This window comes from Dryobates pubescens, chromosome 11, assembly GCF_014839835.1.
Source record: "Dryobates pubescens isolate bDryPub1 chromosome 11, bDryPub1.pri, whole genome shotgun sequence".
Taxonomy (NCBI): Eukaryota; Metazoa; Chordata; class Aves; order Piciformes; family Picidae; genus Dryobates; species Dryobates pubescens.
In genome coordinates this window covers 3,605,971-3,620,485 of record NC_071622.1, presented here as the reverse complement: position 1 = coordinate 3,620,485, position 14,515 = coordinate 3,605,971, and the positions used below count along the sequence as shown (strand labels likewise).

The 14,515-nt window shown below is 42.6% G+C and overlaps 1 protein-coding gene across 1 annotated transcript in view; it reads right to left on the bottom strand.

Moving 5' to 3' along the window:
• The window catches only part of FAF1 (Fas associated factor 1), a 180,061-nt gene that overhangs the window by 153,363 nt on the left and 12,183 nt on the right, over positions 1-14,515 (bottom strand). The window contains exon 2 of the mRNA XM_009909019.2: positions 8,111-8,179. Within this exon, the coding sequence (XP_009907321.2) occupies positions 8,111-8,179 (69 nt within the window). The remainder of the gene's footprint in view (positions 1-8,110; positions 8,180-14,515) is intronic.

The window sequence follows — 14,515 nt, the reverse complement described above, 5'->3', positions numbered from 1 at the left end:
TAGCAAGACCAGAAAGGACAAAGTGTGGAGAAAGTAAGCAGCAGGAACATTGCCTCATGTGGTAGGTTGAGAGAGGGCTTAGCTCTCCCTCCTCCACAGAGTAAGAAACCACAGCTAACTCAGTCGAAGAGCAAAAGCTATATATTTACAAGCATATATGGAAAGCAGGTTATATATAACACAATATATATAGGTATTTACAATATATACACAGAAATACACAGCAAAGACAAATAACACAACAAAAATCCCTCCCTCAGGGAGGGATCCCCTCTTTGGAACCCCCTCTCTCCCCCCCTTACCTCCCTTTTTTCCCCAAAAAGGGGTTAGAGAGAGAGAAAGGCAAGTTACTAAGGAAAAGAGTTGTTAGCAAGCTTCAAAAGCCCATGCAGGATTAGTGTTTGCTTATCTGAAGGCCAAGTCCAGCAGTTCGCAGAAGAAGCAGGCAGGGAGAACAGGCTGAAACACCAAACTCCCCCAACTCCCAAACCCAACAGAACTGAGGAAAAAATTTTCCAACCGCTTCACAATCTAAAGCTGAATTTTTGTTTATCAACCAATGAAATTCGTTTAGAATATCAGAATGTTTTGGTTCTAGTACCAAAAACATTAGCCAGTGTGTTCCAGCAGTGTTTGTTCTTAAAGGCACAGCCTCAAACGACCACAGTCCACCCCTTTCTAAACAATTTCATTGGCTGTTCGTACTGTCCATCCAATCCAGAACAATATTTACAGTTCGTAAGTTAAGTTCATCGCCCATTCCGGCTATACTCAGATGTAGATGATTCAGAAGTCCAAGAAAATCCAAAATCAAGAAAATGGAAAACAGTTTGTCTCTCCGCAGACGAAGCGAAGAAAAAGGGAAACAGGGACTCAGGGACTCTCAGTTGACTCAGGGCTCTCAGGGTTCTCAGGGTTCGTGCACCGTAGATTCCTCAGGGACTCTTTCCTTTGGACGCGCTGTAGCTGTACAACATTCTGAAATTAAACTCTCTCAGCTAAAGTTAAATCTCTTTGTGGAATACACTGAATTTCACCATTCTCTTGCATTACCCAATAAGTGTGACCCGGACCTTCTGCTGAAACCACCCCTCGGACAGGTTTAGCCTCTCCTGAGGGCGAAAATACCCAAACAGTTTTACCTAACAGATTCTTTTCCCTAACAACAGGAACTCTATCACCTTCTACTTTCTGTAGCAGATCAGAATGTGCAGGTCCAGCTCGGTTCACTGAACCTCTACTGTTCACCAGCCAGGTTGCTTGTGCTAAATGTTTCTCCCAGTTTTTCAAAGATCCACCTCCCATGGCTTTGAGAGTGGTCTTCAACAAACCGTTGTAGCGTTCAATCTTCCCTGCAGCTGGTGCATAGTAAGGAATATGGAAAATCCACTCAATACCGTGCTCTTTTGCCCAGCTCTTTACAAGGTTGTTCTTGAAGTGAGTTCCGTTGTCTGACTCAATCCTCTCTGGAGTTCCGTGTCTCCACAGGATCTGTCTCTCCAGACCGAGAATGGTGTTGCGTGCAGTTGCATGTGGGACTGCGTAAGTTTCCAGCCATCCAGTGTTTGCCTCTACCATAGTAAGCACGTACTGCTTACCAGAACGAGAACGTGGTAGAGTGATGTAGTCAATCTGCCAAGCTTCACCATACCTGTACTTGGACCATCTGTCACCATACCACAAGGGCTTAATTCTCTTTGCCTGCTTAATAGCAGCACAAATGTCACAGTCATGGATGACTTGTGTGATGGCATCCATGGAAATGTCTATGGATCTGTCACGAGCCCATTGGTATGTTGCATCTCTGCCTTGATGTCCTGACGAATCGTGAGCCCACCGAGCTAAGAATATCTCACCTCGGTGTTTCCAGTCGAGATCAAGTTCAGAGTCCTTGTCTACTTGAGAAACTCTTGCAGCTAGATCTGCCTGATGGTTGTGCCGCTGTTCCTCAGTAGCTTTGCTCTTGGGAATGTGAGCATCAATGTGTCTCACTTTCACTGGAATTCTCTCGATTCGATCAGCAATGTCTTGCCACAGTTCAGCTGCCCAGATGGGTTTTCCTTTCCTCTGCCAGCCATTCTTTTTCCAGTTCTTTAGCCAACCCCATAGAGCATTGGCTACCATCCATGAGTCGGTGTAGAGATAAAGCTTTGGCCATCTCTCACGTTCAGCCACGTCGAGAGCTAGTTGGACAGCTTTTACCTCTGCAAACTGACTGGATTCTCCTTCTCCATCCTTCGCCTCTGCAACTCGGCGTGTTGGACTCCACACTGCAGACTTCCACCTTCGCTTGTTCCCGACGAGACGACAGGAACCGTCTGTGAACAAAGCATATTTCTTTTCATCATCAGAAAGGTCATTGTAAGGAGGAGCTTCCTCAGCACGAGTTACTCTCTCCTCTGGAGGTTTAGCACAGTTGGTATCTTCAGGCCAACTTGAGATCACCTCCACCAGACCAGGTCTTTCAAGATTTCCCATTCGAGCTCTCTGTGTTATCAGAGCCATCCACTTGGACCAGGTGGAATCTGTGGCATGATGTGGTGTGGAACCTTTGCCTTTGAACATCCAATTCAAAACTGGCAATCTGGGAGCTAAGAGAAGTTGTGACTCAGTTCCAATTACTTCAGAAGCTGCTTTCACTCCTTCATAGGCAGCTAGAATCTCTTTCTCTGTTGGAGTGTAATTAGCCTCTGAACCTCTGTAACCTCGACTCCAGAAACCAAGAGGTCGTCCACGTGTCTCACCTGGAGCTTTTTGCCACAAGCACCAGGTTGGACCATTGTCACCTGCAGCCGTGTACAAAATGTTCTTAATGTCTGGACCATCTCGCACAGGTCCCAGACCCACTGCTTGGACTACTTCTTGCTTTATCTGGTCAAAGGCTGCTTGTTGTTCAGGTCCCCAGTGGAAACTGTTCCTCTTTCGAGTCACATCATACAGAGGTTTCACAATCTGACTGTATCCAGGAATGTGTAGTCTCCAAAATCCCACTATCCCCAAGAAACTTAGAGTTTCTTGCTTGTTCGTGGGATTTGCCATGGTAGAGACTCTATTTACCACATCCACTGGAATGTGTCGGCGTCCATCCTGCCACTGCACTCCCAGAAACTGGATCTCTGTGGTAGGACCTTTCACTTTGTCTCTCTTGATGGCAAAACCTGCATTCAGGAGAATGTCCATGATTTTGTTACCTTTCTCGAAGACTTCCTCAGCAGTTTTACCCCAGACGATGATATCATCGATGAACTGGATGTGTTCTGGAGCACCACCTTCCTCCAGAGCATCATGGATTACTGCATGACAGATGCTGGAGCTGTGGATCCAGCCCATTGGCAGTCTGTTGAAAGTGTACTGGATTCCTCTCCAGGTGAAAGCAAACTGAGGCCTGCATTCCTCTGCTATGGGAATAGAGAAGAAGGCATTAGCAATGTCTATGGTAGCATACCATTTGGCCTCTTTGGATTCCAGCTCATACTGGAGTTCCATCATGTCTGGTACTGCTGCACTCATAGGCGGAGTTACTTCATTCAGGGCTCGGTAGTCCACTGTCAGACGCCAGTCTCCATTCGGCTTTCGCACAGGCCACACTGGACTGTTGAAAGGTGAATGAGTTTTGCTGATGACTTTCTGACTCTCCAACTGACGAATCAGATTCTGAATGGGCAACAAAGAGTCACGGTTGGTTCTGTATTGTCTGTGATGCACAGTCCGAGAAGCAACCGGCAACTTAATGTCCTGAATCTTGTGTTGTCCCACAACTGCAGATTCATCAGAAAGCTCAGGTCTAGCAGACAGCTTCAGTTTTTGTCCATCAATTTCTACAGAAGCTACTCCAAAAGCCCATTTGTAACCTTTAGGGTCTTTGAAACGCCCTTCTCTCAGAAAATCAATTCCCAAAATACAAGGTGCATCAGGTCCGGTCACAACTGTATGCTTTTTCCATTGTTTACCAGTTAAGCTTATATTAACCTCCACTTTACTTAACTCTTGAGATCCACCAGTGACTCCCAGAATAGTTATGGACTCTGATCCCTGATAATTTGATGGCAATATGGTGCACTGAGCTCCTGTGTCAACCAAGGCCCTGTACTTCTGAAAGTGTGAAGTGCCAGGCCACTGGATGTACACATCCCAATAGATTCTGTTATCTGTATTACCCCTCTCCTCCCCCTGGCGGGAGGCAGGGCACCCCTAGTTATGGGGAACATGTCCACAGGTGCAACGAGCACACTGTGCAGTGTTAGAACTGGAGCCACTGTTGGAGCTACTAGAGTTGTCCTGGGGAACTGTAGAAGTAACAGCTACCCTTCTGGTATTGCTACCTCGGGTTCTGCCACTTTGCAGTTCTCTCAGTCTCCTGAAAAGATTAGAAGTTGGTTGACCATCCCACCTGTTCATGTTCTCACCAAACTGATCACGCAGGGTAATCCAAATAGTCCTACGTGACTGCCTTGGTGGTCTGTTTTGGTTTGATCTGTTTTGGAATGACCTCCTTGGAGGATGTCTATTCCTCACAGATGAAACCTGTACCCACCTGGAGGAAGAATTGGAATCATCTCTTTGTGCCAATTGGGAGATGGTGTTTTTAAATTCATCCTTCAGCTCTTTCATGCAATTCTCCAGTTTTCCAGACAGAGTTTCAATGGCTGAAACCAAAGAAACACGTGTCATGCTATCATCCAATTGTCTCAATTGATCAGTGAATTGGCCAACCGTAAGAGGAGCTCCACCATAATTTCTTGCTACAATTCTGCTTGCCAGAATGTTTGCATAATTGGAAGGAGCAAGCTTGATGAGCTTTTTAGTAAGACCATTTCCTACAGGAACATCATCAGGATTCAGAGATTCATGTTCACCATAGAGTACCTCTCTAACAGCAAATTCTCTCAGACGCTTAATTCCCTCATCTATGGTAGTCCAGGGCTTAGGATTCCATGGAAGATCATCTCGGGAAGGGTATCTCATGAGAACCGCCATCAGAAGGCGTATCCACAGATTAACCTTACCGAGAGCCTTGCCTAGATGTCTATCTATTCCATTATCCTTCGAGAGAGTTCCTAGCTGGGCTGCTGACTTGTCTCCAACCATTAGAGCTGGAGCACCTGTATCATAACATCTACCAAGCCAAGCGAGAACTGGCTCCTTATCTGCTCTGAGATAGTCTTTTCTCACATTTCTAAGCTCCTCACGTGGTGAAGAGCAGTCGGTTATGTCATCTTGTTCTTGCTCCTCTGCCTCCTGTTCCTCAACTTGTGGTCCCAACAACCTCTCAAAGATCCCTTTAAGCTGAGAAGCACCACCACTAGCTGCTGTCCTACCAAGAGATGCATCTCGATCCTCTGATGATCTCAATAACTCAGCTATATTTTTAAGACAGATTTTCTCTTCCTCCCCAGCAGAAGAACCTTGCTGTGCATCCCCGTCAGCTCCTGAATCAGCTTTAGTCTTACCCTTCCTTGTTGTTAAAACTGCTACTTGCTTTACTGGAGCTGTGTTTGGGTTTCCAGCTGCCTTATTATCAGAAGCTGATAAGCTTTGAGACAGATTAGCTGCTTTGGAGGACGCTTCCGCTCCTGCCATGGAAGAAGGAGGAAATGACTTTGCCTCGTTAATGGTGGCTGCCTGGGACACAGGAGCTGCCATGTTTGGGGCTACTGTAGCCCCTGGCTGCTTGCCAGAATCATCACCATTGCTATTCAGAGCTGCCTTGCCGATTGACTTTTTAGCTTTATCTTTAACTGACACAGATTCTCCATTATCATCCTCACTGGATGTTCCTGAAACAGAGCTAGGGTGGCGTTTTCGTCTCTTAACCCTCCGTTTTATAACAAAACATGCCTTGGACACTTTTTTCTCCCGGTACAGTGCTACCAACAAATACACATTAATTATCATCATCAGCAGGACTACACACATCAAGAAAATCAGCTTTGGATCCCAGCCATCACTTAAAATTACCCTTTCACCGAGCGGAATCTTAAACTCTTTTATCTCAATAGGGAGTGTGCTAGATGTAACATTCCTGTACTTTTTAACATAAAAGAATTCCAGGCACTGATCATACAGAAGCCGAATCTTGTACTTAAACCACAAATATAATTTTTGCATTATATATTTACCTATCTTATCGATAATCATACCCAGGCAATACTTGTAGATCAATACACCAAAGACCGAGAAGAACAGACGCTCAAAAAGCCAAAACACCTTCATGTTTGCTCGTTCGACTTAAGCAAGCAATAAATCAAACTAATTTGTCAGCAAGCCCCACGTTGGGCAGCCAATAAATGTGGTAGGTTGAGAGAGGGCTTAGCTCTCCCTCCTCCACAGAGTAAGAAACCACAGCTAACTCAGTCGAAGAGCAAAAGCTATATATGCTTGTAAATATATAGCTTTTGCTCTTCGACTGAGTTAGCTGTGGTTTCTTACTCTGTGGAGGAGGGAGAGCTAAGCCCTCTCTCAACCTACCACACCTCAGTACAAACAAAGACATCCTCGAAGAAACTTGAACCAAAACACAGTGCTTGCATCATGGTACTAGAAACTTGTTTTGTGAGCTCTAACCTCTCTTCTGTCTGTGCATTCTGATGTACTTCTCTTGTTCAGCCTAGGTCAGTAAGTGTTTCACTGTTTCTGTTTTGGAATCCTTCTGCTTTCCAGCTCACCAGGACTACTTGTTCTTGGTTGTTTTGGCTGAAGTCCCAGAGAAATAACAACGCCCTTGAGTTGAGTCTCCTAGAGCTCAAGAACAACAGGTGCTCAAGCGAATCTTCAACCTGGGTCCCTAGCACAGCCTCCAATAGTGCACAACTGTTTTCCCCAACAGGAAAATTTAATTGGGACAGGAATATTCTGAATGAAGAGCAATAAATCAATGTGTCCAGACAAGAATTTCCTTATTTTTGGGGGGGTTTTCCTTAACGTTGCAGAAGTGCCCCTGAGCTTAGGTTAATCACATCCTAACGGGACTTGCTTAGCTTTCTACTTCACATTACCCTGGGCGCCTCACAGCAGCTTTCTGATCAAACAAAGAGCTCTGATTTTACTTACAAAATCATGAAAGTAAATGAATCCACATTTAGAAAAAACAAAACCCCCGGAACTACCCTGAATATCTGCATGACTATATTTTACTACTGCTACAGGTCATGTTTCTCAAAAAATTTGAACTTGAAACAAGCCTTCAAATAAGACAAACAAATCAAAGTAAAATGAGAGAAGACATGGATGATGTTCCTCCTATTTACCTAAGAGGCTGGTGTTCATTTGGATAACAAACAAAACAAAAAAAAGATATAGAAGGGGGGTAAGAGATCAAAGAGATTACAGTTTAAAGGAAGATTATTCAGTTTTTAATTAAGTTTGTTCTATTTTACACTTCTAAATCTTAAGAAAATGGATTAATAGTTTCTTTATTTACCCTGATAATCCCATGGGTAGTCTTAAAATATTTAAGACTGCTTTTGTTTGTTTTATTGGTTTCTTCCTATTTGTCTGCATATTGAACCTTGTTACCAACTAGGAGATAGGGTTTCTTAGGGACAAGTTTGTTTAGGGTTTTTTGTTTGTGTTTAACTGTGTCTGAATAACATCCAATCTAAATTAAGGTATGGTCTTAACCTCTGCCTCAATTCTGCATAACAACTAACAGTAGAAGAGCAACTATCTCATTTTTAAATTAAAAGTATATGAAAGATTGAGTAAGTTGGTTTCCCTTCCATTTCTCTCACAGGCATCTAAATCCTCAAAAATCTTGCATGTATACATAAGGTGTAGTCTAAAAATGCTATCCTTAGTAGTACTACTTACAAAATTATGCACAGAATAAACCAAAAAAGAAAACTAAATACAAATGAAACAAAGGAAAGAAACAAACCAGAAAGGCATGACCACAATCAGAGCATACCAGGGTACATACAACTCAATATTCTGTTAATTTGGCAGTGAGGCTTTAACAGACCAGAAAGAGGCTGCATCTGCATCTAACCTGCTTGCCTCAGCCATAAAAGACACAACCAGATTTGAAATAAAGATAACAGCTGTCTCAACAAGGTAGCACATCACTGTTATACTAAGTTAATCTATGAAGTTATTTCCTTAGAATACTTACCACTAAATCCCAGTTATTTTGTTCAAGCAACGTTATAGCTTCATCAATATTTTCAATACCAGTACAGGCCTAAAAAGAAAAAGAAGCAGTAAATGGAATTAAAAGCATTAATCAAAATCAGAGTATTAATATTGATGATGTAATTAATTTCACCAAAGCTACAGGAAAGGTATTAGTATTTCATTTCTGCTAGAAAAAGGTAACCCAGAAATCAGATTTCAAATGTTAACCATCAATCACTTGAATAGAATTCTTCGTTCCACCAGAGAATTCCTGCATAACCTTGAGCTAGCCACCTAGGGAAGCAAGACAAAGTAGTTATTTGTAAAATTAGGACAATAGTGCTGTCCCATGAAGGTGTTTTGAGAATCCTACATTCAAACCTATCAAATACTCATACTACCTCAAAAGGGAGCACAGAATGTTAAGGGTTGGAAGGGACTTTCAGAGATCAAGTGCAACTCCTCTACCAAAGTAGGATCACCTAGGGCAGGCCACACAGGAACGCAACCAGGCAGGTTTTGAAAGCCTCCTGAAAACTACTTAGTACTTATAAGTTGGAGGTGGATGAAATATTTTGTCTAAAGCCAGAAACCCTACAGCTTCCATCATCTTCCTATATTCCTGTTCCCCCTAGTCATTACCAAATGAAGTGTAATAGGAAAAGACCATGGCAAAAATAAATTTTTCATCATTTAATTGCCAGCTTACTACTGTATGTAGCAACGAGCAGCCCTTGTGAAACTACTTTAAGTGAAGGCAATATAATGAAACATGTACAATGTTTTCCTGTCAGAAAAAAACATCCCTGTGTGCTGCCCTAGTCCCACAGGCAGGCTTTACCCAGTTCAAGAAGCCTAAAACACAAGGGCATTTTTAAATCAGTGATAACACTCCTCGGAATGGCAGTGCACATTGAGCTTAACTCCAAGTACAAAGCAGCATCTGTACTCAGCTAAAACCTCCATGCACCATCCTGCTATTTTTTTTTTTGATACCTATACAAGCATTATAACTATTCAATTTCAGCAGGCAGAGCATTTCTACTCATTCTGCCACGTTTTTACTAGCATTCACATTGAAAGCTATCAGATGTATTTGACCAAAGGGGAAAAATGGAAACACATTTCTTTCTGGAATTTATCTTTCATCCTAATCAAAGCTAGGCTCTGTATTCAAGCACACAAGGGAAGTTCAGACTTCAGATCTGAAACACAATCATATTCCTCCTGCTCTACCACATAGAATAGAATTAACCAGGTTGGAAAAGACCTCCGAGATCATCAATAGTTATATAAAGAGATGTTTATGTAAGGTTTATATAAAATACAGTGTAAAGATCCAACCTTTTAAGAGTAATAATACAGAGTTAGAGAGCAGCAGCAAACAGATCAGTTTTCCTGATTCCAGAGACACATAAGCCTGTTTTTCCTTTGTGTGATAAGAAAAAAAAATTAGGGCAGGCATAAAACCAGACCCTTTTTGTCTCCAAAGCCATAGAACGCCACCAGGTCATACAGTTTCCATGCTCTGACTTTTCTCCCAATTTACAACAATCAAGAGAAGAAAAGCAGAACAGAAATTGCAGAGAAATCCACAGCCAATTCTCTCTTCCCAAATTCCATGCTGAGAATTTCCACACTTAGGGAGCATTACATGCTGTATGTCTACACAAAATGGGCCAGTCTGGAGGACCACGAGGATCACAAGAAGCCATTTCAGAGATTACTTTTTTTGCCTTCAGAGGGGAAATAGTGGGTTCTATTGATCCACGATGCTCTCATGGCCAGATTGATTCTCTGGAACACGAGAAAATGTCTTCCACTGCTCACAGCATGAGCACTGTGTTAATACCGCATCTCACACACTTGCACGGGAGTGCTAAAAATGTTGAAGAGCAGAGTTTTCCTCCTCCAAAAGCACCATTTGCCCTTCCCTTCCATTACTTCTCGCAGTTACTTCTGAGGTTAAAAAATTATTATGATGCCTTAACACACTTCCAAGCAAATCAGGTAAGCTTGAGGAGTACAGGACTTGAGCTTATCATTTCTGAAACCACAGGAGGGTTCATACTTCCATAAGCTTGCCACTGAAATTGATGTCAACAGCTCGCTGCAAAGTACTCCTATTTTGAGAAAAGCTTTTACAGAAATGACAGTCTAAGACTCTGCTTACAGAGAAGTGAAACACACTTAAAAATCTGGTCACTGCATAAATAAGGAGTTGCTATTTCTCATTTACCAGCCCTGCGAACTCTGCGTGACCTTTCTAAGGATTAAATTGGTTTCCAACCTACAGTAAGAATCTGACCAACAATGTATTATTTTCAACCCTGGGCTGTGCAAAGTTGAGAAGGTACCTAGAATTCAGGGCTCAAACACCAACTTAAGTTGCCCTCCCCCACTATTACCCCTTGCAGCTTTCCATATGGACACTCTTAGCCCATACTAACCACAAATCAATTTGGCTTACTTTGGCATACTTCTGAGACAAACTAAACAAAATTAGCTCACCCTTCTGCCAGAGCAGACTGAAAGGAGTTACCTCATCACAGCAGAGGCAGAGTAATTAAGCAACTAATTCACTTGTACGTCTGCATCCTCCCTAAATCATCTTGTTGATGATTTACAATCTAAAATAGGACCTTGCTTTTGCTCACTTAGCAATGCTGAGTCACTGGGTAATGAGAATGGAGAGGTGTAAACACTGACTTTGAAATATTAAATAAGTAACTAAAAATCTCACTCTCCAGAATTCTTAATACCCAAGAAAAGCAGTTTTGTTCAACATTCTTAGCCCATTTTTACAGTCACTTTTAACAGGAGCTCTAAAACTAAACTTTCACTTTCCAAATGGACTGGTTTTGCTAGAAAATAAACATTCCTGAATGACAACAATGAATGAATGAGTGCTACTTATCAACCTAACCACCAAACAGACATTTCAAGCTCTCCCTCAACATCCTGTTAATGTCACAGTTCCAGCAAGCTAAATTAGATTCTTCAGAATATTTCAATATTCAGACACCACCACATATAAATCCCTGCCCCAAGTCACAATTCAACAGTAACACCAAAACATAAACTCACTAAAAATTTAAGTTTGTTTATCTTGCATAGCATGATGCTGTTAAAAGTAAATTACAGACAATCGTCTGGTTTGCATGTCTTTTATTTTCCCTAAGAAATTAAGCACACAAGACAGGTAAGCCCTCACTGGCAAGCATGACATGACTGGCAAGGTGACCTAATTGTGGCCTTCCAGTATCTGAAAGGGGCCTACAAGAAGGCTGGGGAGGGACTTCTCAGGATCCCAGGTAGTGATAGGACTAGGGGGAATGGAATGAAGCTGGAGGTGGGGAGATTCAGGCAGGACGTGAGGAGGAAGTTCTTCACCATGAGTGTGATGAAGCCCTGGAATGGGTTGTCCAGGGAGGTGGTTGAGGCCCTGTCCCTGGAGGTGTTTAAGCCCAGGCTGGATGAGGCTCTGGCCAGCCTGATCTAGTGTGGGGTGTCCCTGCCCATGGCAGGGGGGTTGGAACTAGATGATCCTTGTGGTCCCTTCCAACCCTGACTGATACTATGATACTATGACATGATATCACAGATTCTGTAGCAGCAGATTAGTCCCAGAACAACCTGACCTGCTTCTGCCTTTGTTTTCTGTAGGGAAACACAGAGAGGAAACCAGCAGGTTCTGTGAGCAACAACATAAACCCATGAGGAACCAGACTTTGTTAGTCTCTCTTCCCTAATTGCAAGGGCTGACTTAAGCTTTTCCTATGGCTGGAATATTTTAAAGAGCTTCTTTTGATGGACTTCTTTTTCCATGTTAACTGGCTGTATTTTCATTAAATCTGGAACAATTTAATTGGTATGAGTTCAGAGGCACCATGAGGCCATTTGCCTTGCTTACTTAGGTGGACACACTGAAAGTCACAGGGATTACTTCCAATATAGAAAGACTTATTGCTCGTTTTGATCTCTTTCGTTCTAACCAAGCAAGAAGCAAACAAACAAATAAAATAACTGAGTAAAAAAAAAAAGTTACATTTCTGCAGAAAGGAAAAAAAAAACCCTTCAAATACATCAAACTAGATGACCTCCAAAGACAGAAAACCACACCTCTATTACTAAGCAAGGAAAGTGATTCTAGTTGAGAAGAAATGTCATTTTTGTGGTGGGTTTTCTTTGCAGTCACAAATATAACTTTTATTTTCATGAGAGAACTAAAAGCATTAAATATTTTAGATTAAAATTCCTCTCAGAATACTCCTCACTCTTAATTCAGTCAACAACCAGTGCATCCTCTGAATCATCACACTGAAAGAAACAAACCAGCACAGCAAAGGTAAAACCTTCAAGGCTCACTGATTTGTAAACCTTTACATATCAGAAGGAGATAACTTTTTTTCTAAGGACGAAGGGGAAGAAAAGGTAGAACAAGTTCACAGAATGGAGGGATCAGAAGGCATCTCTGGAGATTACCTAGTCCACCCCCCTGGTTTTACTTCCTCCTTCTCCTCCTCTCTGCATTTTTCCCCTTCACAGCAGCTCCAGTGACTGCACAGTCCTCTGTTTTCTTTTCAGACCACACAAGAGGAAAATGAATGTGAAAATGGAAAAACTATTGCTTTGCAGTGAAAGCATAAAATAAGATTCTGAAGATAAACTTATTGAATGTTAAAACAACTTTCTCAGCACTCTGCTTTTCCAGACCAGGTAGGTGTTTCCACCAGGCAGATTTAAATTTGTACATAATAAAATTTCAGAAGGCTACTCTGAAAGTTTTTCAGGTAGCTTCACAGATTAACCATCACTCTGGTGATGGAGATTTTACCTTTGCAGAGATTCACAGCTAACCATTAGGGGCCCTATTTAACTGGCACTGAAATCTTAAACACTGTTACATAAAAGCAGCAAAGTAGCCACCAAAGAAGCAATTCAGTAGGAGAAAATTCAGGGGACAGACACACTTCACAGCATTTAAGGCAGATCTAGGATGTGCGTCCAGAAAGCTGTAATGCAGGATGACAGACTTGCTCTTCTAAATCCCTTGCAGGGTGGTCTGACCCCAGCAGCCCCAACAGCTGGATCTGGGTTTTGAGACCTTCTGTGACCTGCCCCCCTCCCCCCACCCCCCCAACTCAAGAGCACAGACTTTAGCCTACCTCCACATCACAGGAAAGCAGCTGACTTCCCCATCTGGCAGCAGCTGCTGTTGAAAATGCTCCTCTGACACCTGCTGCAGAGATCCAGGCAGTTGTTTCACAGCAAAGCTGGAAGGGACAACTGCTGCTCCTAACACAGAGAGTTGGGCTGTTACTTCTGCAAAAGCCAGGAAAGCAACAAACAGCTGTTGCTGACTCAGAGTCAGGCTACTATTGCCCCGACAGATAGTGGGTGGCAGTTGCTGCACAGAAGCTGGGAGCAAATGGTCTTTGGCAGCAAGGCAGAATTTATCTCACCTGTGGCACCATTCCCCTTCTCACCAAGGCAAAATACAGCAGTCAAAAGTATCCAGAAGACCACATTCAGCCTAACAGCCAGTAGCTGGATATGGAGGACTGGGAAGTCTGTCCCTCTCAACTTCTTTGTTGAACAACTCCCCGTTTCCTCTGACTACCAACAGCAGCTATATTTTCTCCAAACGAGGACCATCTCTAAGCTAACCCAAACTAGCTTTCAGCCTAGAACATTTTGCACAACAGGTTCAGGCCCATTAAAATCAGGCAAACAGATGGCTGTGAATTATACTCTCTCCTGTAAAAGTCAGATGGGAAAATAAATAAATAAATAAAAGGAAATCTCACTTTGTGCCCAAGTAATCTCCACATGCACACTGCTGTTAAGATCCTCAGCTGCAGCCCCCGGCAGTAATTCAGAACAGATGCAAATACAGGTACCATGCTCAGCCCACATAATAAAAAGAGTAAAATTGAAGCCAGCCACAGCTCCAAGTATCCAGAACAGCAACATATTTAGACAACTGATCTCCAGGGTAAAGTCATACCAGTTGTCAACTACAGACTTTTTCCTTCATGCCAATACCTCATCCATCTGTCTCAAAACAAGACTAAGCTACTGTGATTCAATCTGATGCCTAGTCCTCAGACACTGAAACAGCTGATACAGACTCTCCTGTGCTGGATCAAAAAAGGAAAAGAGCTTTCTGTCATCAGCTTTTTTTTTTTTTGCAACTGTAGCTCAGTTCATCTTTTTAATATGTATACAAAAAATGCCCACAGAAACAACTACACAAAGGCATCAAGAAATTCAACAGGTGAGATCACCTAGGGAAAAAAAAAAGTCTTTCACCTTTCTGGGATCTCCTGCAAACCCCAGGGAGCCAGGATTAATACATCTTCATCCACTGCAACTGCACAGACAGCACTCTAGGAAATGC